This window comes from Mastomys coucha, unplaced genomic scaffold (genome assembly GCF_008632895.1).
Source record: "Mastomys coucha isolate ucsf_1 unplaced genomic scaffold, UCSF_Mcou_1 pScaffold20, whole genome shotgun sequence".
NCBI lineage: Eukaryota > Metazoa > Chordata > Mammalia > Rodentia > Muridae > Mastomys > Mastomys coucha.
Window position 1 is genome coordinate 106,206,910 of NW_022196903.1, and position 24,499 is coordinate 106,231,408.

The 24,499-nt window shown below is 40.3% G+C and overlaps 1 protein-coding gene and 1 non-coding gene across 4 annotated transcripts; both read left to right on the forward strand.

The window, feature by feature from the left end:
- The first annotated feature begins 1,089 nt into the window (after positions 1–1,089).
- Positions 1,090–23,678, forward strand: Thumpd3 (THUMP domain containing 3). Of its 3 annotated transcripts, none has more exons than XM_031382848.1 (10): positions 1,090–1,156; positions 2,185–2,469; positions 4,118–4,195; positions 11,740–12,216; positions 15,636–15,766; positions 18,768–18,837; positions 21,281–21,396; positions 22,250–22,360; positions 22,761–22,884; positions 23,167–23,678. In XM_031382848.1, exons 2-10 carry the CDS (start codon positions 2,215–2,217, stop codon positions 23,314–23,316), a joined length of 1,512 nt encoding a protein of 503 aa, XP_031238708.1. In that variant the 5' UTR covers positions 1,090–1,156; positions 2,185–2,214; the 3' UTR covers positions 23,317–23,678. The 3 variants fall into 3 exon arrangements, with proteins under 3 accessions (XP_031238708.1, XP_031238707.1, XP_031238709.1); XM_031382847.1 differs by having other exon boundaries at positions 1,094–1,190; XM_031382849.1 differs by having other exon boundaries at positions 1,133–1,173.
- On the forward strand, positions 16,384–16,491 carry LOC116100104. The gene has a single exon (XR_004122466.1). It is a non-coding gene; the product is annotated as a U6 spliceosomal RNA (small nuclear RNA).
- Positions 23,679–24,499: the final 821 nt, after the last annotated feature.

The window sequence follows — 24,499 nt, forward strand, 5'->3', positions numbered from 1 at the left end:
CACTGAAACTTTAAAACAACTTTTTTTTTTTTTTTTGGTGTGGGTGAAGAGAGAGGCAGAGAGAGAATGTATGCATCATGCATGCAGTGCCACAATGACCTTGGAGCCAGACTCAGCTGTCAGAGCCCCGGAAGTTACAGGCATTATGAGAGGCCCGAGGTGGGTGGGTGCTGGGTACCAAATTTGAATTCTCTGGAAGAGCAGGCCTTAACCACTGAGCCTTCTCTCCACCATCGATCGCTCCCCCCCTCCTTAAATTCGGTTGTCTCTTTTTGTTGAGTTTTAAGCTTCCTCTTTTAAAATGTTTCATTTGGGGCAGGTGAGAAGTCTTAAGAAGGTAGAGGCACTTTGCTACCAATCCTGATTACCTGAGCTGGATCATTGGAACCCACGTGATGGAAGAGAACCAACTTTTACAAGTTGTCCTCTGACCTCAGGTGTGGCACACAAGCTCCCTCCACACACACATGAAATAAATGTAACTAAAATATATTAAATGTAACCCTTGAAGTGTATAGAAAAACATGAAATAGGGTAAGAGCAGCCAACAAAGAAAGGCAGTCTGAAAACCAGGGTAGACTATGGACTATACTTCAGTTACAGCTCAGCTTGCTGGCCCTGGCAGAAACCAAGCCGGGTATTGTAGCACACACGTGTAATCCCAGCATTCCGGAGGCAGAGACAGCGGTTATCTGTGATTTTCAGGGCAGAATGATCGACAAAACGAGCAGGCCAGTCAGGGCTACATAGTGGGACTCCCATCTCAAAAATAAATTCCAAGTAAAAAGTGCTGTGCAAGACGGGAATGGGGTGGGGGGGCAAGAATCTCTTTAGCCTCGGTTTCTCTAGCTTTAATACTGGAATCAAGTCCCAGTCTCATCCAAACGCTCGATACTTAAGGCAAAGCAAGTAGAATAACTGAACAAGTGATGTCGTGACGTAGCTAGGAGAGCGCCCTCCACAGAGGTTACCTCCGGCCAGGTGACCGGCCCGCAGTTCTTCCTGTTCCGGGTTAGAGTGCAACCAACCGCGCACAGCTCCACGCGCACACTTGCCCACCCCGCGCGGGAGCATCGTGACCTCCAAGGCCTGGCTTCCGTTTCCGGGGTGACAACTCGGCTTCCGCCGGCGTGCTCTGAGCGCGCCGAGCCCGCAGGTGCGGCGACCGGAAGGGTCTGTGCTTGCAGCCGGTAACTAACTGGCCGCGGGTGGGAGTGGCCGGGTGGGTGGGACGGAGGGGAGGACAGTGGCGGCTTTGTGTAGGTTGGTGCTAGCACGGAGCGTCTGGCGTCTCGCTGGGCTTCACAGAGGGTGGGAGTGAGAGACACATTTCCCTCCAGTCCGAACATCCTTCAGCTCTCCAACCTGTCTGTAGGAGTTCTGTTCTCCGTGGTGAACAGTGACGCAGTGTAACCGCGTTAACCTCTGCGGCCTGTCCTTGGTACAGCATCGGGACAGGGAAGATGTTGGCGGAAGTCACAACGCTTTTGAAAATCTAGTGGGAGGTGTGAACCCCATCTCCAGCCCCTTCAACCTACATAAACACTCATACAGGAAGTCTGTTTCCAAGATCTGATCTGGATGCATATCATTGGATCTCAACATCACCGTGTAGTAGGCCTTCAGATCTTTGTAATTGTTTAGATATTGGAAGTTGAGTTAATCTTTAATAAATTCACTGCCCACTTGACTGTACGGAAAATAGATACCTCACCCCCACATTAAAAGTTTTGATCATTAGTCCAGAATTGTGTTATTCTCATTAAAATCTTTCAACTTTGGGAAAGAGATATATTTAGTTTCCAGTTAGAAACTAGGCAGGGTTAACTTGCTTTACGGTCATTTGGACCTGTGAATGTGGGAAGCAAGAATTTATAACTCTGAACCACTACAGCCTCACATTCTAAACTTCTAAGCTGAAAGGACAGTATAGGAGCTTCTCTTGTCATGTTAGCAAATGTAAAATGGTCCTTCGAACACAGATGACTCTAAGCCAAGTTACTGCATGCAAGGGAAATACTCTTAACTTGTTTTTTCTCCTGATGAGCTTGTATATTCATTGTTTAATCACGCTTCACTGCCTGTAATCCATGCCCTTATTTATATGACAACTCTGGTACGTACATTGAAATATAAAAAGAGACTGCTTTTTTTCCCTTTTTCTATTCTGTATTGCCATTACAGACTGGTAGGCCTTTTAGAAACATCTCCATCATGTCTGACATTCAAGAAACTAGCAGAGAGCACCTGGATTTGAACCTTGATGAGAACAAGAAGTCTGTGCCCCTGTTAGAAAGTGGCGTCAGAAGTGAGTCTGAGCATCTCCAAGTCACTATTGGAGCCACTGTACCTACTGGCTTTGAACAAACAGCTGCAGATGAAGTGAGAGAGAAACTGAAGTCATCTTGCAGGGTCAGCAAAGACCGGGGCAAGATATATTTTGATATTGCAGTGGAAAGTCTGGCTCAGGTTTGAACAAAATAGTATTTAAATTAGTCTTTTAATGTTGTTATTTTATGATTACTTTTCTGGTTTATAGATGCCCTTGAGAATCCTTTACTTTGTTCTGCTTAAAGTGTCTGCATTTTCTGTTGTGTACTAATTTGTGAAATTGACTAGTTTACTGTGTTAGTGTTTATAATGTCTTTGTAATGTATATTCAGTTTAGTACATTTTAGCATTAGTTTACTATGGTTTAGAAGTGATCATAGCATTTCCTGATGATTTATTCACTGAAATGAAACATATACCAATATATATGACATGTAAATTTACTTTAACGAGTTTGGGAACATACAAAAGCTGAGGTTTTCCTTTTCATCCATGTCAAAGACATTGTTTTTTTAAACGATTTTTATTATTTTATGTGCATTGGTGTTTACATGCATGTCTATGTGAGAGAGTCAGATCCCCTGGAACTGTAGTTATGGACAGTTGTGAGCTACAGTGTAGGTGCTGGGAACTAAACCTGGGTCCTCTGGAAGAGCAGCCAGTGCTCTTAACCAGTGAGCCATTTCTCCAGCCCTTTCAAAGACATTCTTGATCAAAAGTACATGATTCCATGTGAGAAGCAGAGGTTACCAAACTGTCATGCCATTGAAACAAAAGCTACCAAATTTCTCATTACCACACAAGTAACACAGGGTATGGATTGTTTTTGTCTTGCTAGTGTATCCCAGGCTGGTAGCATATAATATATAGTAAACACCCACAAAATACTTATGGTATTTGTTAATAAGCAAGTGTTTTCTTGATGCCCTCAACAGTTTTGTAAGGGTTGGACCCTATTGTCATCAATCATTAGGTTTAAGAAGAAAAGTAGTTTGTCTGTAGTAATTCAGCTATCACAGAACTAGAGCTTAAACCGTAGGTGGTTTCTTTTTTGGAGGGGAGAGGTAGGAGTTTGAGACAGAGTCTGATGTAGCCAAGTTAGCCTAAATTTCACTTTACAGCCGAGCGTGCTGTACCTCCAGAGAGCTGGGATTGTAGGCATGTACTGGTATATCCAGCTTTCAGACCCATGGTCTTTGCCCTTGCAGTATACAACCAAAAGGAATGAGAGAAGAATGATAAAGTCCCACTTATGTTTCCCTCTTTCCCTTCCCAGACCAGTGTTACTGCCTACATGACATTTTGGACTATATACTTTGATCTCAGTGGCCCTTTCTCTGGAGAAGAGTGGGTTACCAAAGAAAGGGAACACTCGGGATGGGAGAATTTTGTCTTTGTATTTTCCCCTCTCTAAACCAAACTGTTATACTTTTACCTCAGTGGCCCTTCTCCTGGGAAAAGAAGGAAGTGGCCGGTAACCAAAGAAATGGAGCACGTGGGATGGAAAAATGTTAAATATAAAATACAGACATGAGGTGCTGCTTTAAACCTATTTTACTTAGTTAAACATGGTAGCTTACTCCTGTAATGTCAGTACTGGAGACACTGAGTCAGAGGAATTGTGAGTTTGAGGCAACCCAGAGCAACATAGCAGGACCCAATCTCAAAGAGATAAAAATGAACCAATTTTGTGCTTATATTCTTTTAAATGTTTAACTATAGATAGCTTGTGTTATTTACAAGTATTTTCAGAAGTTTGTTTCTAACATTTGTTTTTCTTCCCTAGGTTCATTGTCTGAGATCAGTTGATAACTTGTTTGTGGTTGTTCAGGAGTTTAAAGATTACCAGTTCAAAGCTACAAAGGTGAGCTCTTCCAAGCATGGTCTTTCCCAGAGAGCTTGTTCTCTGCAGTATACTACCTGCTTGTCACCCTGTCACTTAGCCTTGCTATTGGTTTATTTGTTTACAGTGTTGAGAATAAAACAAGAGCCAAGCATGTGACTACAGTAAACCTTTTCACTAAAATCCAGGAATCTCTTTAGAGCCCATCCCAGAAACTGCTTTTAAAGGTCACTATTACAGAAAAACCCAGAGGTATAGGGAAAAAGCCTTAGATTAGCTCAACAGATAGTACACATGGTTTGAAACTAGACTTGCTTCCAGCCTTTGAACAAAAGACAGAGGACACAAATAGCGTTCCCTTCCCGGTCTGCTTTTGTCCTGTTTTAGCTTCGTGTTTTGACATGAAGCCAAAGCAACACTTAATACCCCGTCAGTTGTTAGGGCAACAGCTTTTTCTCCAGCCTGTATTTATCATCCGAGTCCTAAATATTCAGCTGCTATTTAATCTGAAGGTTGCAAACAGTCCTCAGTAACACTTTAGGTTTTTCCCCATAATTCTTTCTGGCCAAGTTTCCAGAATCAAGTGCTTAAAACTTTTCCTGTCAATGTTAAATTAATGTCTAATTTAGAGCTAATCTTTTTAAAAGAACTGTGGTATGCTGTCTAATTCTCTGTGCTTTATTAATTTTCCAGATTATTTTAGAAAGCCAAAGTATCCCCAAATCAGTCAAACTGATCTGGGATCAGGGGCTTAATGATAGCGCACTTTCGTCATTAGAGCCTAGTAAAAACAATTAACAGTAACTAAAACGCTAATAGAACCCATGGCATACTAAAAAGTCAAAACGGCTCTAAAAGAATATCCATTGAAAATAGCTAAAAATTGTATTGCCTGTAGAAACATCAGTATTATAATTCTTCAGACTCATTTTTTTTTCCTTAGTAATGTCATGGTGGTTTGAACCCTTGACCTTTGCATCCTAAGTGAACCCTCTGATCGAACTACATCCCCAGGCTTAATTCTCGAGATTTCTGATAGTTACTACCAACTGAATGATACCTAAAACAATTTTAGAGGAAGTCTTTTGAAAAGCTACACTGCTTAGTATTTGGGAATTTTGAAGGTCAGTTTTATACATGAATAAATGTTACTGGGCATCCTATCTTAAATTCTCTTGCATTTAAATTACATTATTAAACTCTTGGATTTTTATCATTTTAATTTTTTTATTGTTGTTTTTGTTTTTTTTTTTTTTTTTTTTTTTTTTTTTTGATACTGGATTTCTTCATGTAGCTGTCCTGGAACTTGCTCTGTAAACCAGGCTGTCATTGAACTCACAGAGCTCTGTCTGTCTCTACCTCCTGAGTGCTGGGATTAAAGGTGTGTGTAACCCACCCCCACCCCCCAGTTCATCTTAAAATTCATATAGTTGCCAGGACGTGGTGGCACACGCCTTTAATCCCAGCACTTGGGAGGGGGAGGCAGAGGCAGGCGGATTTCTGAGTTCGTGGCCAGCCTGGTCTACAGAGTGAGTTCCAGGACAGCCAGAGCTACACAGAGAAACCCTGTCTCGAAAAAAACAAACAAACAAAAAAATTCATATAGTTGAGGCAGTTCTGATCTCTAATAAGAGGTGAATTTGATGTATTCAAGTCTACATGAGTTAACCTTTTAGAGTTTCTTAGAAATCACTGTAAAACAGGTTCTTGAAGGGCAGAGGAAGGAGATCACTGTTAGTAAGGTATCCGATCCACAAGCACCAGGACCTGAGTTCGGTCCCTAGCATCTGCATAAAAACTAAGGGAGGCATGTAAGATGTAACTTCATCACCAAGGGAATAGCAGAGCCAACCTAGCTGAATGAGGTTCAGATTGAATGAAAGGTCTCATCTCTTTGTTTTGTTGTTGTTTGTTTGAGACATGAATTTCAGTGTAGCCTTGGCTGTCTTGTGGCCTGGGATATCCTCAAAATCAAATCTATGCCTGCCTTTCAGTGCTGGGATTAAAGGCAGATGCCACTACCATCAACCAGACAGAATTCCTGGCTCAAAAAGTGAGTCCAGCCAGACAATGGTGGTTCATACCTTTGATCCCAGCACAGGGAGGCAAAAGCAGGAAAGATCTCTGAGTTAGGGGCCAGCCTTGACTACAGAGTGAGTTCTAGGACAGGCAGCACTACACAGAGAAACTCTGTGTCAAAAAAAAAAAGTGAGATGCAAGCAGAGTAAGATGCTAACTCTGACCTCTTGCTACCACACTTGTACATGCATTTACACAAATGTGTACACAGCAGTGTGTGTGTACCACACACCCACACAACATTTTTGATACTAAATTTCAAAGGAAAGACTAGGGTCTAAGATCAATTTTCAAGTCTATGCAGAGGAAATTTCTGCGTCTTGACTATGAAAAATTGTTAAGCCCTTCAGGTTATAAGTGTAAATTGCACACACTCCCCCAGTGAAATCTCATTTCTACTTATTTTTTTTAAAGTATGCACATGTATAATACAAGTAAAATTTAATTGTTTCTTATTAAATTAGCATATAAAATAAAGGGTAAAGTTTGGTTGGTCTTGTGATTTTATTTGTTGGTTTTTTGCTGTGTTTTAGGGAAGGGTTTTCAGGATGGTTTCCTGTTTGTTTGGTCTTAGTTTTGTCATATTTCTATCATGCATTCTTTTTCTTTTATACTTCTCTTTTTTTTGTTTTTGTTTTTTTCGAGACAGGGTTTCTCTGTATAGCCCCGGCTGTCTTGGAACTCACTCTGTAGACCAGGCTGGCCTCGAACTCAGAAATCCGCCTGCCTCTGCCTCCCAAGTGCTGGGATTAAAGGCGTGCGCCACTACCGCCCGGCTATATTTCTCTTTATATAACGATTTTTCATACATGATGTTTTCTCTTCTGGAGCTTTAAGAGTTTTTTGTTTGAGACAGGATCTCACTATGCAGACCCTATACAGATCCGCTTTCGTAGAAGGTGAATTCACTGAAATTCACCTGCCTCTGTCTCCTGCATGCTGAGATTAAAGGTGTGAACTAACACATCCGGCTCTTGTGCTATGCTTTTTAATGGTTTATAACTTTTATATATGTGTTTGTAACATATACATACATATGTTACATATATACATATCTATAGCTATTAGCTTTATAAATATAACTTAGTATTACCTACATAATCTATTTTCATATTTTTTTATATCTCTGCTATCATTGTAGATGAAATTGTCAATTTTTTCTTCATTTTCTCTCTGCCTTCTGATACTGACTTTTTTAGTTTTGGCCCTTTAAATATTCTTTATCAGCTTCTACCCTTGGACCTGTAACTATAAGAGATAAAGACTAAAGTATTCTTAAATTCTCTTTCGTATTATGTGCTGATGTGTAACTTTACTTCTGTTTTATAGTCATGACCTACACTTTCTTTTTATTTTAGTCTTAAAGCCAAATGGAAAAGGTGTCCTTCTTGTCCTTTGCACTTTGCTTATGTTACTCTGTAGCCCAGGCTGGGCTTAAGTTTGAAGAGATCCTCCTGAGATTGTGAGCATGAGCCATTATGTCTGGCTATTTCTTGTTATTTTTTTTTTAATGGCATGAGTTGAGAGATGTTTGTCTTTTTGTATGCTGTTAGTAGATGGAGTGGAAAGAACTAGTGTCCCCGGCCTGAAAGAGCACAGTACTCTGTTCATTTGAGTTCATCTTGCTAACTGTTGCTTTCTGATTTTTTTCTGTGTGATGACCAAAAAACAAGTAAATCTCCAGCTTTCTTGGAAGTCTTTGAAGTTCAAGTGTCTTTTATTGTTGATAATTTCTTATCAGGACATGTCAGTCCAGTTGTTTTCTGGAAAATACCTTGAATTATTGTAAATTTGAAATCTCTTAGGTAAATAGGTGCATGTTAACTATTTTCCTTATTTATCATTATCTTTCCAGTTAACCTTTTTTGCTCATTGCGGCCGTGCCGTTTGCTTTCCCACACCCTTCCCTGTGTTTCAACAGGCATCTGTAGATACTGGTTTGCCTCCCTGTGGTTTTCACTGGTATTCTTGTATATTCGAGCACTTACACCCCATTTTATTCTCATTTTTAGATTGTTTTTTAAATGTATGGGTATTTTGTCTGTGTGTATATATGTGCATGTACCTGGTGTACTAAGAGAGCTCTATCTCCTAGAACTGAAGTTACGGATATTGTAAACCACTATGTGGGTGATGGGGTCCAAAATGGGGTCCCCTGCAGGAGCAATAAGTAGCCTTAATCCCGGCATCACTTTCTAGCCCCTTCCACCTTATTGTTTTAAGATAGGGTTTCTCAGTGACACTAGGACTCACAGTCACCTAGGTTGGTTGGTGAGAAAACTTCAGGGACCTTTTTCCTGTCTCCCCTGACCCAACACTGGGCTCTGAGGCACAAAGCACCATTCTTGCCTTTTTTTTTTTTTTTTTTTCAAGACAGGGTTTCTCTGTATAGCCTGGCTGTCCTGGAACTCACTCTGTAGACCAGGCTGGCCTCAAACTCAGAAATCCACCCACCTCTGCCTCCCAAGTGCTGGGATAAAAAGTGTGCACCACCACCACCCTCCATTCCTGCTTTTTAAAATGAGTACTGAGTAATTGAACTCAGGTCCTCATACTTGTGCAACAGTAGTGTTACCAACTGCAGCATCTGCCTAACTCCCTGTACTTACTTGTTTATTTTACATTTTCTTTAAACTCTGTAAACTCCATCTTCTGGTGACTCACTGCATTTCATTTCTGCTTCTAAGTCTATTCTGAGGTCTTATTTACCAGACATCTTCTCATATTTTTGATGTCATCGTCTTTTGTTTGTTTTGCCTCTAAATCATATTTTTGTTTTGTTTTGTTTTTTTTCCGAGACAGGGTTTCTCTGTATAGCCCTGGCCTGGAGCAGACCAGGCTGGCCTTGAACTCAGAAATCTGCCTGCCTCTGCCTCCCAAGGGCTGGGATTAAAGGTGTGCACCACCACCGCCCGGCTCTAAATCATATTTTTTTAACAGTGTTCTATGGCCAGTTTTCTGGTGAGTATTCTTTTGTGCAGGTGTTTCCTTCCTGTGCATTCTTTTGTTTATTTTGTGAGTTCTGTGTTGGTAAAGTTTTGAACTTTGGAACTTGGGCTCCTGAGGGTGAGACCATGTGGAAGAGCTCTCCCTGGACTGACTGGGCATAATCAGGCCTTATCTTCCTTGCTTTGTCCTTTTTTTTTTATTGTTTTATTGAAGTATAATTTTCATTCCACTGAGTGAATTGTTATAATCTTTACTTCCACCCTGGCCACTTGGCATCAGAGACTTTGGAGTTAGTCATGGAGGAAAGCACACTTTTGTAAATGAACTATAGACAAAAGATATTTTTAAAAAGTGATTTTTATATTGGATATTTTATGTATTTACATTTCAAATGTTATCCCCTTTCCGGTCTCCTCTCTGGAACCCCCCTATCCCATCCCCTCTCCCCCTGCTTCTGTGAAGTTACTCCCCCTCCCTCCCACCCACTCCCACCTCACCACCCTGGCATTCCCCTACACTGGGGCATTGAGCCTTCACAGGACCAAGGACCTCTCCTCCTACTGATGCCAGATGATGCCATACTCTGCTACATATGTGGCTGGAGCCATGGATCCCTCCACGTGTATTCTTTGGTTGGTGGTTTAGTCCCTAGGAGCTCTGGGGGGTCGGGTTGGTTGATATTGTTGTCCTTCCTATGAGGTTGCAAACCCCTTCAGCTCCTTTAGTCTTCTCTTAACTCCTCCATTGGGGACTCTGTGCTCAGTCCAGTGGTTGGCTGTGAGTATCCACCTCTGTACTTGTCAGACTCTGGCAGAGCCTCTCAGAAGACAGCTATAGCAGGCTCTTGTCAGCAAGCACTTCTTGGCATCCTCAGTAGTGTCTGAACTTGGTGACTGTATATGGGATGGATCCCCAGGTGGGGCAGTTTCTAGTAGATGACCTTTCCTTCCGTCTCTGGTCCACACTTGAGATGAGTGGGTGGCCCTATCCACTAACCGGGGGCCTTGCCTAACCTCTGGATATGGTCTCTACAGGTTCTCCCTCCCCTTTGTTGGGCATTGCAGATAACCTCATCCCTGTTGGGTCCTGGAAGCCTCTTGCTTTTCTGGCATCTGGGACTTACCGGTGGCTACCCCCTGCTCCCCATCATAAAAAGTGAATTTATCTAGCATGCTAATGCTGGGTTAGAGAATAAAGTGAGGCTGAAGTGACTGGGAAACTGAGTTTTTAATTTCCTAAAGTTTTTGTTTTGTTTTGAAACAGTCTCACTGCTTCCACACCTGGCCTGGAACTCACTTTGTAGATCAAGCTGACCTCCAGCTCACAGAGATCCATTTGTCTCTGTTTGGAATTAAAGCTGTGCACCACCACACCTGGCTTCTCGATCTTTAAGTCATTTAACCATCTGTACTGTAGATGTTTATATAGATTGTATAACTCTGTTTGGCTAGTGCTTGTTCTGTAGATAGCAGTCCTTCATACTTCACATTTAAATAGTTAACCACACCATCCAGTAACTGTTCTTGTTGTTTATTCTTGGAGTACTAGAATTTAGTACTTGGAGTAGTTGAGTTTAGGGCCCCAAGTACTGTCCTACTGAGCTGTGTCCCTGGCTCTCTTACTTTTTATTTTGAGATAGGTGTGAATATGTTATCGATTGGCCCTGAACCCACTCTATAATTCAGGAAGGCCTCAACTGCACCTTGCCTTAGGTTCCTTAGAAACTGGGATTATAAACCTGTGCCAAAAAACCCAGCCTGGTAGCTATATATTAACCACCCTTTTTATGCTTCTGCTGTTGTAGATGTGTGGTCTATAGCAAAGGTCAAGGTAGTTAAGGTGTTTTCACTGTGGACTTAAAGGAGTGGCCTTTAGTAAGCAAGTGCATAAGCCTAGTAGTAAGCATAGATGGTACTTAGTACTGTAAATAAAGTCCAAGTGGAAGAGAAGAACTGTACAGGCGAACACCACCAAATTTACTTTTTAAAAAGATAGTCATGTGAGCCAGGTGTGGTGGGACATGCCTTTAATCCAGACATTCAAGAGGCAGAGGCAGGTGGATCTCGGTGAGTTCTTTGCAAGCCTGGTCTATAGATGAGTTCCAGCACAGTTGGAGCTATAAAGAAGAGATCCCGTCTCAAACAAAACAAAACAAAAAATTATTTATACTATTTAAAATCTGGACAGATGACATTTTTAAACTTCTTATAGTTTTTGCCCAAATTCAGAAGGTCTGAAAAGAAGTCATTTAGATGTGTTGTCTTCTTTCTGTCTGCTACCTTTTGTTCACCTGCTTCCCCTCACAGGTAGTTCCCCAATGCTGTGCATGTGACCTACCCTTTAGTAGCGTAATGTTTATATATCCTCACGTTGAAACTGGAATTTCCTTTGTTGCAGGTATTATTTTGTTTATCCTTTAATCTGTACTCTCCCACCGTCCCCATCATAAAGACAAGAGTTGTCTACAAGGAAAGTAGGCACTTGTTTTTCAGTTAAAATGGTGAGAAACAAAAGGTTTCATTCTCCATCATTTGCAGGAAGAAGTTCTAAGAGACTTTGAAGAACTGGCTGGAAAACTCCCATGGTCAGACCCTTTAAAAGTCTGGCAAATTAACACCACCTTCAAGAAGAAGAAAGCAAAGCGCAGAAAGGTGAATCAGAGTGCAGGTAAAGAGAAGGCTGACTGTGGACAAGGAGACAAAGCAGATGAGAAAGATGGTAAGAAAAAGCATGCCAGCAGCACTTCAGATTCACATATCTTGGACTATTATGAAAATCCAGCCATCAAAGAAGAGATATCAACCTTAGTAGGTGATGTCTTGGCATCTTGCAAAGACGAAACTGGTCAAAGCTTAAGAGAAGAAACTGAACCACAAGTACACAAGTTTCGAGTCACCTGCAACAGAGCAGGAGAGAAACATTGCTTTACCTCCAATGAGGCTGCGAGAGATTTTGGGGGTGCTATTCAAGAATACTTTAAGTGGAAGGCTGATATGACCAACTTTGATGTAGAGGTGGGTATTAGCTTTTATTGATGATGAAAAAGACCTGTAATGTGGCTGGAGAGATGGCTCAATGGGTAAAGTGTTTGCTGAGCAAGCGTGAGTACTTGAGTTCGGATTCCTAGTATCCACATAAAAGCCAGAGCAGATGTATGCATGTTAACCCTAGCACTGATAGAGACAGGGAGTGCCCTGGAGCAGACCAGCCGAAACAGCAAGACCCAGGTTCAGTGAGAGACTGTTTCAAAAATAAGGTAGAATGGTAGGAAGGCACTGTAAACTTCTGACTTATGCACAGTCTCCCACAAAAGAAAAAAAGGGTTCTCATACATTTGTAAAATTCCAGACAAACCTAGCACAAGGGCCATTAAACAGTGGCAGTAAAGCACTGACCTGTGGAGATAGATGGATAGGTATTGATTGAAATTTTTACTCTGTAACTCTCTAGACTTGGACAAGATTGTCTCTTTGAGCCTCTGTTTCAAATGGAGCCAATAATAGTGTATATCTTTAAGGCCTATGGAAGGCAAATGAGATGGTTTCAAGTGTTTGGTATAGTATCTTGGTATATGGTAAGTGCTCAATGGATAGATGCTGTCAGAACTGGTGGTACATACCTTTAATCCTAGCACTCACAGGCAGAGGATCTCTGATGTTTTCAAGGCAATCTGGCTTACATAGTGAGTTCGAGAACAGCCAGGGCTATGTAAAGACCCTGTCTTGCAAAACCCTCAGGTATGCTCTGTCTCTGTGTGTGTTTCTGATCTTGGTGTCACCATTTCCAGCAGAAGAAAGGTAAATCCTTTTTTTTTCTTCAAATTTTGGTCCTGGACTCATACCCACAGCCTTACACGTAATGGACAAGCAATGTATTTCTAAGCTATATCCCCAGTCTTATTTCTAATCTAGTATTTTTCTACATTATATGGACTTCTAGATTGTAACTTTACCTAAAATAAATTTACTTCTATCTTAGTTGGAGAGTTCTGCTACTAAACAATAATAGAATACAGTTTTCAGAAACTTGTGCCAGGGTTTTATGGCTAATGTTCACCCAGAGCCAGCTTTGCTCTTTTTAAAGTCAGCTAGGTTCTTAAAACCAAATGCCTCCTGTTAGCTTGATTGTCCTTGTGACTACTGGGTGACTTATATTGATAATGGTAATTGGAGTTCTTTAAATTTCGGGTGGTTTATGTAGGTTCTTGGCAGTTGACATTTTTACCAAGAAGTAATTTTTGTTCCATTTGGGATACTCAAATCTGGGGCATGTCACTCTTTGTAACTTTTTTTTTTCTTTAATGTCAGATGAGAACAATTCTCCATTCCATATTTTCTTACACAGCTGTGAAAACAAAGGGGCTAACGAAGGCCATGTCCAGAAGTCTGCAAGGTAGCATAGAAGACAAATCCTATATGAACTGATGTCTCTGTGTCCCAGGCTCAGAGGGCTTCATAGGAAATGAGGCCATGTGAATAAGACGTGTAGGGTAGGGCCTTGCATGTTGGAATGTGTCAGTTCTTGACCTCTACCTTTGGCAAGGCCACGATGAGGACATTCTAGGGGGAAGGCTGGGGAACATTTTATCTTCTTAGAATATTTGTGAGTTAGGAAAACTAGGACAAAGGTAGTCATAATCAGATGTTGTTTAAAACTACTAGGAAAACAAGGTAAAAGCAAATATGACATGGTGTCAGCTTTGGATAAAGGGTATGTTTGAGAGGCCACTGTAAAAGTGTTTGAGTGTTTTCCAAAAAAAGTAGTAATTTAAAAAATATATGGAGGCCAAGTGTGATGGTACATGCCTTGGATCCCACTCTCAGAAGACAGAGACTATCAGATCTCTAATTTTAAGGCCAGCCTGGTCTACATAGTGAGTTCCATGCCAGCCAGAGGGCACAGTGAAACACTGTCTTAAAACAAAACAACAATAAAATACACACACACACACACACACAAAACCCCAGGCATGCACACTTTTAATCCCAGCATTTGAGAGGCAGAGGCAGATGAATCTCTGAGTTTGAGGCCAGCCTGGTCTACAGAGAGAGTTCTAAGACAGCCAGAGTTATACAGAGAAACCCTGTATTGAGAAAAAAAAAATGATAGGGAAAACACACACACATACATATTTTAAATCTATACCATCAAAATATGTTCATATAATAAAAACTGGGAGATAACTTCTTAATAGTCAGCATATGTGTGTGTATGTATATACATAAACATACATATATATATACACACACATATAAAGAGAATGTGTAAAAAAAGTTCTAAAATTAAATGAAAATAGTATACATAGTATGTCATTTTTGTTAACTCCTAAAAATGATATAACTAACTTATAATAGTAGTGGTTAGATTAATGATCACCCCAGGAGAGAGACAAGGGAACTTTCTAAAGGGTACTGAATATAGGTCAGAGCTCACTGAACTGTATATGTACTTAAGATTTACATGCCTCTGGGATCATGGCAGTTAGATTTACCACTAAGGCTGCTGACCTGAGTTCAATTCCTAGGATGTGTGGTGGAAGTTATCCTCTGATCCCCACATCTAATCCATACACAACACAAATAAATACATAAATAAGTGAATTTTATGTACTTGCAAACTGAGGCCAGCCTGGTCTACAGAGAGAGTTCCAAGACAGCCAGAGTTATACAGAGAAACCCTGTATTGAGAAAAAAAAAATGATAGGGAAAACACACACACACGTACATATTTTAAATCTATACCATCAAAATAAAACTTGCAAAAAAACTTTGCAAGTTTTAGTAAACTTGCAAAGTATAACTCAGTCAGAAAGTTTTTATGGACTGGCAAGATGGCTTAGCAGTTAAAAGAATTGTCTGCTCTTTCAGAGGATACAAGTTTAATTCCCAGCACCCATATGGTAGGTAGCTTGAAATCATCTGTATCTCCATTTCCAAGGGACCACACACCTCTTCCATGGGTACCAAGTATGCATGTGGTGCACAGATATATATATATGTGTGTGTGTGTGTGTGTGTGTGTGTGTGTGTGTGTGTGTGTGTGTGTGTATGTGTGTATGTATGTATATATGTATATATGTATATGTATATATATTCAGGCAAAACATTTGTGTACCTAAAATAAAAATTAAAAAATTTTCTAAAAAGAAAGTTCTCTGTGTGATGGGTGTGTGCACAAGCCATGGCTGGCGTTTACTTGGCTTTTACTTAGTCTTTCTATCTAGTCCTGGCTGTCCTGAAACTTACTGTGTAGTCTGGGCTGGCCATAAAGACCCACCTCCCTCTGCCCTCTAAGTGCTGGGATTAGAGTACTTGGGAGGTAGAACCACAGCCAGATAAGGCCCTGCTTTTTTTTTTTTAAAAGGGTCTTGATAGTAGGTACAGTTTGAAGACCGTGACTTTCTGACTTTCTCGTTGTTTCTAATTTGATGTAGGTTCTCCTGAACATCCATGATAATGAAGTCATTGTTGCTATTGCACTGACAGAAGAGAGTCTCCATCGCAGAAATATTACACATTTTGGACCTACAACTCTTAGGTCAACTCTTGCCTATGGGATGCTCAGGTAACAGAAGGGGATTTTGCTGTCCATATTGTAATGAACACTTTCCTCTGAATTCAAACACTCATTTTCTAAAACTAAAAAAAATTTCTTGGTTAGAATTACAAAGTACCTGTTTTCTCTTCAATATTCACTGTTGTCAGCTTTTGATGCAGAAAATACCACGTGGGTGGTTTATTAGTATTCTTGATTATAAATGTGAGAGTGGTGGTTGTGTGTGTGTCAGTGAGGACCTGTTTCTGTTGAGAAAGGATGTACTTCTTTAGGCAACAGAGTCAGTTTTCCTGTGCTTTATTTTTATGCAGTGAAATAGATGAGATGTGTGAGTACAGAACTTGTATGTTGAGTGACGGTGCTGGCATGCAGCTTGGTAGCCTGAGTGCTGGGATCATGGTACATAGCACCACACCCCACTTACTCACACTTTTAAATGTTACACTGGCAGCAACCTGGGGATTTTATTGGGACTTTGAGAAGTGCAAGGCAGGCAGCCTGCCACTGTTGTCAACATCTTCCATTCTTGGTGTTTTCTTTCTTAAAAAAGTCTTCCCCTCCTCCCCTTCACTTGAGATTTCAATACCGCAAAATGGGCTTGGCATGGGAAGCCAAAGATTATTCATGTGCTCAATTTGGCAGCACATACACTAAAACTAAAGCAATACAGGGAAGATTTAGTATGGCCCCTGCATAAAGATGACAGACAGATTTGTGACGTGTTCCACATGAACAAAAAGGAGAAAAAGAAAAGGCTTACTCGTGCTGGAGAGATGGCTCAGAGGTGGAGAATGCCTGCTGCTCTGGCAGGGGTCCTGAGTGTGCTTCCTAACATTCAGGCTCGTAAACAACGACGGCCTGCAACAGCTCCAGCTCCAGGGGACTCAACACATGGCTTCTGTAGTCACCAGCACATATACATACTTTAAAAATTCCACCCATACATATACATACTTAAAAAAAAAGTGGTGACTGACTTGGGCTATAGAGATGGCTCAGCAGTTAATAGTTCAAGCTGTTTTTCCAGATGACCAGAGCTCAATTCTAGGCTCCCATGTCTGGCAGCTTACAACCGTCTTTAATTCCATACCCTCTTCCAGTATCCTCTTCCGACTTGTGTATGCACACACAGATAATAACACATATATATAAATAAAATATAAAAATATTTATTAAAAGTTATGTTCATAAGGACTAAATGCAGAAACATAGATTATCTTACTCTGTACAGTTCCTGGCATGTTCTAGTGAGTTATATAATTATATTTTCTTCCTTTTCAATTTTTGCTTCCTCTTTTGTCATGGTCATGTATGGTTTCATAGTTCCTCACAACTGGGACACATTAAGTTAGTAACAGAAAACTTAAGAGAAACATTCCTAAGCTTCATTCACTGAACATATATTATCTGCCTCCAACCATGATTATAGAAACCAGCATACAAAGAGTTATTTGAGTGCTGGCATTAAAAAAACTAAATAGAATTAAAAATAATGGTTGAGCTTAGGAGATAGCCTGGTGCAATTTCCACACAAGCCTGAACCCAACCTCCCAGCATCACTATTGTCAGTAATCCTAGCACTGAGGAGGCTGAGACAGGAGGATACCTGGGGTTTCTGGCCAGCCACTCTAACTTGTGAGCTCCGAGTTGTGAGGTAAAGAGCAATTGAGAAAGGTGCCCCGCTGAGTGTGGTGGCATATACCTTTAATCTCAGATTTCTGTGAATTCAAGGCCAGCTTTGCCTACATAGTGAGTTCCAGGACAGCCAGAGCTCTATAGAGACCCTCTCTCAAAAAACTAAAATGAGAGGTACAGGGGTGAAGATGCCCAATGTTGATTTCTGATTTCTGGTCTTCACATGCATGTGGCAAACACATGTACATACACATACACATGAAGTGATAATTACTGGGGTAATTGGAGAGATGAACAAAGATTACACCAAATCCACAAAACCCTTGAAAGCATCTCAAGAAAGGTAGGAGCAATGGGGCTGGGCAGATGGCTGTCCTTCAGAGGACCTGGGCCAATTCCAGCACTGACATGGTGCCTCACAGTGGGTAATAACTTGCCTCAACGGTTCAGATGACGTCTTCGTGTGATGCAGATATACATGTCGGCAAAATATTCATGTACTTAAAGGCTAAAACTCAAGAAGTGTAGAAACTAGATGGTAGAAAATGCAAAGGAATGCTTTCCTGTCTCCTAAAAGCTTATGTGTTCCTGCTTAGCTCGCCTATGCACGTGGCTGCCTGTCCTACAGTTGCACATGACTGGCTCAAACAACCCAGAGTTACTTGCTCTTTATTCCACATTCCTAAGAGGATTTGAGTGACATAATTTGATCAAGTGCCCATTCTGGCCCATTAACAATGACTGGCATTACAGGCTTGCCCAAGAGTCTGTCTTATGAGGAAGATCATTAACATGCATGGTGCAAGGTCTCAAACAAAATAGAAAAGATTTGATTAGATGAAACTTAGTGACCTGAGGACTGGTAAGTAACATTTAAAGCTATTCACCTGTAGTCTTGACTCTCCTTATTTTGTGTCCAAGGAAAAATGTTTCTTTGGGTTATTTTGTCTGTCAAATGGTAACAGGGTTGCTTAAAGCATTTAGTAAGATAACAAGTGTATAAAGTTAGAGCAGTTATTTTATGTCAAGGACTCTATCTCCATAGTTAAATCCAAAATGAACGGATACTAAATGTCTGCTTGTCAGCAAATGCCCACTAAAAATGTTCCTGCCTCAGCTTCCCCAGTGCTTGGACAACAAATCAGTATCTTTCTCTCTTTCTCTCCCCCGACCCCTAGAAGCATTGTCCACATAGCTGAGTGCTGCTACTGAGTGCCAGCCAGGCTGACTTTCAAACCATAAACTGCTGGTCCTTCATGATGGTGTGCTGATCCTATGCCACTAGGCTCTTGATCTTAACCTTTAGGAATTTCAATTGTGGAAGCCTCAGTTTTTGGTTGGTTTTCACATGTGCTGAATTGTTTTCTCCCTCCAGGCTTTGTGAACCTAAACTTACTGATGTAATAGTGGATCCAATGTGTGGAACAGGGGCAATACCAATAGAGGTAATAATACCTTTTTATTTTTACATAAGCAAGTGATCTATTCAAAATGTTCTAGACCTAGTGGGCAAATTGGATCCAATGAGAAAAAAACAACAGTTTGAAAAAAATTCTCATAGGTTAAAACTTCTGTCAAAGCACTGTAACCATTTATTTCAAACAGCCAAGTACCATATGATTAGATAGTGAAATCTGTTTTCTGGATCACAGAGGAGCTGAGAATGACAAACTGATAAGCCTCCCCCCTCTTTTTTTTCCTGTAACAAATGGATGAGGCACCAGATTGAACAGCAGAGGATAACTGGAGGGATCATAAACCTCCACATAAGTAGAGGTTACTGGAGTGAACAAGTGAAAAGGAGAAACAACAGTATTGCAGCTCAGTGTTAGCGTACCTGCCTGGCATGTAAAACAGATGTCCTGCACAACAAAAACAGAAACAAGCCCATGAGAATACCTATAAGTATTCTTTATGTTTGTTTGTTTTGAGACAGGGTCTCATTATGTAGCCCTGACTGTCCTCAAACTTACAGAGAATCACTCATCTCCTCTAGGGCACAAACTACCTGGCCATTTTACCTTTTTTTTTTAAACGTATTTTAGGAAATCTGACAAGGCTATATACCCAGTGACTATCAATTTTCAGAATTGCTACAACACTCATAAAAATCTACAGAAGGTGGTGGTGGTGGCATATACCTTTATCCAAGTACTTGAGAGGCAGAGGCAGGCAGATCTCTCTATGAGTTCCAGAACAGCCAGAGCTACACAGAGAAAGCTAGTCACCAAAACAAAAACAAAACATTACAGAAGGCAAAATATGAAATGGGAAGATGTTTTCTTTTTCTTTTTTTTTAAACCCTTTTTAGGCAGGGTCTTGGTATATAGCACAGGCTTACCTTGAATTCATGTTAGTCCTCTTACCTGAGCCTCTCCCAAGTGCTGGTGTTAAGCATGAGCCACAATACACAGTGGAAAAGGGAGCTGATAGAGAACCTTCAAGGTTGAACCACAACACCTGTGTAAGGGACCATGCAGGAGCTCACTGTAAAGTCACTTCAAGTTTTTGTGTTTAACACAGTGAAATGTTCCTGATTATACCAAAATCCAGGGAAAAGAAATTTCCACAGATTGTGTTGAGTGGGCAAAAATTGGACAAATGAGCAAGCCCAAAGCAACCCACAAAGGGAAAAATAATCTAGAATGTAATTAGAAAATCTGTGGTCTGACTTTGATCAGGAGTTAAAATCCAAGAGGAAAATGCAAATAGTTTGAATGTTCAACTATCGATGGCTAGTGAGTGACTACTTCTTGAGATCTGAACAGGGAGCTGAGTTATTATAGTCAAGAATTCTGGAAACAAAATTGTAGTTCTCTATCATTTAACTATGACTTATCTACAAAATGGCAGGTAAAGTGACCATGGATCAAGAAACATGCAATCAAAGTAGACATCAGAATAAAAAGAGGGGGAAAACCAGACTAAGCCATTTCCATGTAAAAGTAGGCATGAGAGTACCAATGTAGAAACTTCAGCTGAGACATGACGGAAACTGTGAAGGGTCTGTATACAGATGTTTCCACTAAAGTATCTAATACCTGTCCTAGAATATACTGAGATTTAGAAGTACTGTAAATGTAGCCCAAGGTAGGAAATCCATACTGGATTAAACATTAAAATAATAATAAAAAAAATGTTGGCAAGCACAAATTTCCTGAGAGACTTTGACTCTGTTGGTTCTCTCTATATCCCTGCACACCCAGGTTCTGACATACTTGAATATTCCTTTTGTTTGCTGTCATTGTAGAACAATACACCATAATGTCTGGGCAAAAATACAGTTATGAAGTGCTGTATTCATGCATGCATGTCTTTGTGGCAGAAACGGTACCATAGTATGTCACTTCACATTTATATGCTGCTGACATTTTTTACTTAACTACAAAATCTTTTCAGAAATACAGTGGTTATCTTTTAAAAGCTAAACTCACAATCCAAGACAGCATGGGTCTGGTTAGTTTGGTAAAATTTTTTAAAATCATGTTAATTAAGAGAATGCAGTCCCTTATATGTGCCAGCCATTGCTGGGTAGGGATAGAATAAAATACCAAAGGCAGAGGTGATAGACATAGTTTCAGATGGGCTAAGTCAGCAACAGAGGTGTACAAAGTGCATCTAGGGCTGACATTGATGTCATAGCGGGTGGCATTGGAGCTACATTTCTAGTGGGTGAAAGTTCAGCAGGCAGAAGAGGGAGGTCATTTCTGGCAAGGAAATGAATGGCACAAATTGCTGTGCTACTGAGAGTTGGTCATAGTGACTTTCCCCTTTCTCTTGTGGCATGTTTAACCAACACTCCTGTCTCATAGGGGGCTACTGAGTGGGCTCACTTTTACCATATTTAACCAATGTTTACCATGTTTAACCAACACTTCTGTCTCGTAGGGGGCTACTGAGTGGGCTCACTGTTACCATATTGCTGGGGACAACAACCCCCTGGCAGTAAACAGAGCAGCAAATAACATCTCATCTCTATTGACTAAGAGCCAGATTAAAGATGGGTAAGTTTAACTTCAAAGACTGCATTTTGTCTTTTCAAGTCTCTCTCCATACTAACTTGGAATTATCATTCACCCCCAGTGCTTTGTGACATTGTTATAGCCAGTGACACTGTGAGAAGTCACATTTGTAATTAATTTAACTACCATTTCTATACTTCATTGCAATTTTATTTCTCCTTTTTTGTTCATTATTTTGTGTCGTTTCCCAAAACGGTACAGTATAGTATAGGTTTTGATATTTAGATAAGGTGTATGCCTTTATTCCAGAGGCAGAAGCAGATGGATCTGAGTTCAAGGTCAGCCTGGCCTACAGAGTGAGTTCCAGGACAGCCAGAACTACACAGAGAAACCCTGCCTTGAAAAACCAAATTAATTATTTAGAACAATATTGAGTTGAAAGAAGCATGAAAGCCATTACCATAACTTCTAAATTACCAGTTATCTATACTAGTAGCCTGGCCTCTTTAAATCCTCAAATTGCTTTGCTTCTGAAGGCTGTTGGACAAGGCTTGTTTATATCTGTATATGTGTGTGGGCCTGAGAGTGCTGGAGCTGAGTCATGGTGTGGAAGTCAGAGGATGACATGTGGGAATTGGGTCTCTCCATTTCTTTTTAGAAAAACAACCTTTAGAAATTCAGACTACAGAATATTTTTTTATTGCATTTATTTATTTGTGTGTAGACATGAGGGTAGAGGTTAGAGGTCCAGCTGAAGGATTTAGGTCTCTCCTTGTACCACATGGTCCCTGAGTATCAAGGTTAGGTCATGACTTAATGGCCAGTACCTTTATTTGCTGAGCCATTTCATTAGCCTGGGAGAATATATTAAAATATCTTACCTTTGTCTCCACAGAAAAACATCCTGGGGTTTGCCCATTGATGCTGTTCAGTGGGATATCTGCAACCTCCCACTGCGAACTGCTTCAGTGGATATTATTGTAACAGATATGCCATTTGGAAAAAGGTAGAAATTGGATTTTTCTTTTTTAAATAAACAGCATGAGTTTGCCTGTTAATTACACTGTCTTCTCAGTCAGAAAAACATACCATAATTCATTTCATCCATTATGCTATTACATGATCTTATTCCGCATTGTAGCCTGAGGAGCACTTGCTTCTTGGGACAGATTTCTACTCAGTGGTTTGTTTTCAATAAGTTACAGTTGTTAAAAAATAATAATAAAAAAAAAAGTATCCTGATAGAAAACTAAACACTTGACTAACAGTTTCTTTTACTGCCAGAGAATACTAAAGCTCTGGCCTCTAAAAGATGACTTTTTCATACCTTAGACTTTGTTTGCCTCTCATGTAAGAAACTACATATTTACCTTTTGCAGTAGTTTATACTTGACCTTCTTTTATAGGATGGGCTCCAAGAAGAGAAATTGGAATCTATATCCAGCTTGCCTTCGGGAAATGAGCCGAGTCTGTAGACCAGGAACAGGTAGAGCTGTACTGCTTACTCAGGACAAGAAATGTTTTACCAAGGTACTACACATGAGAGTTAAAAATCACTCACCTCCCTGTTTGTACACAATACATATGTTTGGTGCCCTCAGCAGAAGAGCTTGTTGGACCCCCTAGAACTGGAGTTATAGTTGTAAGCCACAATGTCCTAGAAACTGAATCCAGATCCTCTCCAAAAACAAGTGCTCTTAACTTCTGAGTCAACTTTCCACCCCACCACCTATAGCATTTAAGTGGAAAGATTTCAGGTTGTTTTAGAAGCAGACTGGTAGCCTAATGACTTATGCTTTTTGTGTGTGCCAGGCCTTATCTGGAATGGGACATGTGTGGCGAAAGGTCCATACAGTCTGGGTGAACATCGGGGGCCTTCATGCTGCAGTTTATCTTCTAAAACGCACTCCTCAAGCCTTTGTTCATCCTTCAGATCAAGATGGAAGAGACCCTCCTTGGTAAAGAGATGAAGACAACAGTATTTTCCAGAGAGACTGTGATTTGTAGTTCTTAACACTGGAAATGTCAGCATAAAGAACTTGCTTTGGGAGAAAAATAGCAGAAAAGTAACTAAGTATTATAGGTTACACTGCTTAACTACTCCAGAATGCTTTATTTTTAGCAAGGAGATTGTAATGGTATTTCTTAAGAAGCCTACATTGTTTGGCTTCTAAGTTTTAGAACACTTTAGGCCATATTCTATTGCTTGTGCAGCCTACTGTTCTATGGTGAAAATTCTTTGTATCATCTCAGAAACAGAAGCATCCCTCAAGACCTACAGTTTATCATCTGCCTTAAAATAAATGCATATAACCTAAATAGGGCAAAGATGCTTTGTGTGACTATTAGTAATAAGATACTACAAAGGAGTAGAAGCACCAGTAGTTGAGGTGTGGGACCAACAAGCCTAATTAAAGGACTTTCTCTTTTAGCATATGGAAGTGTTATTTTCCAAAGCCCTCCCCACCTCTAAAGTGCCTGTCAGTCTTGGTGTGGGGGCAGCTAATGTATCTTTAAATGAAAATGTAAGCAGTACTGTTTACTCAGGACAAGAAATGTTTTACCAAGGTACCACAGGAGAGTTAAAAATCACTCACCTCTCTAGATAGTCCTATGGGAAATATTACTTATCAGTTCCTTAACAGTGCCTTCCAAAAGCAATCCCTTTTGAACTTTATAGAAAGTTATTTAGGAGAGTCTGTCTTCTTTCAGCTTAGATTTTCAGTGTGATGTTCCTATTTAGACACAGACAGTACTTCCTTTGAGAACAGAATCCACATTGGCATCATAGTGACTTTTTGGAACTACTCACTGGAGAACGAACTGGGATTATGAAATTTTAAAGGTTTTATACCCTAGATAGGCAATTTTGCAATTGGCAAAATACATTATTGATTGAACATAAATTTCCATCTTTAACAAAAGAGACCATTTAAACTTCAAACCAAGGTGATCACAGAACCAAGATGTACAACTATGATTGTCTTACCACCATTTACCAAGTTCCTGACATAATTTTTGCCAGTAAGAATTTAATATTAACTGAACATGTCTGGTTGGTAAATTTTGCTAATCTGGTTAAATAGGAAAAAAGCCATGAAGTTTTTCCTCTAGACAAGGTTTTCTCACATAGTCCTGGCTGGCC

What these genes read in the sequence shown, in the direction of transcription:
- Thumpd3 (XM_031382848.1), top strand. Translation starts at nt 2,215, where the DNA reads ATGTCTGACATTCAAGAAACTAGCAGAGAGCACCTGGATTTGAACCTT. An exon ending in CAGGGGCAATACCAATAGAG is followed by an intron (nt 18,838 to 21,280) that starts GTAATAATACCT and finishes TCTGTCTCGTAG; the next exon opens with GGGGCTACTGAGTGGGCTCA. An exon ending in GATATGCCATTTGGAAAAAG is followed by an intron (nt 22,361 to 22,760) that starts GTAGAAATTGGA and finishes CTTCTTTTATAG; the next exon opens with GATGGGCTCCAAGAAGAGAA.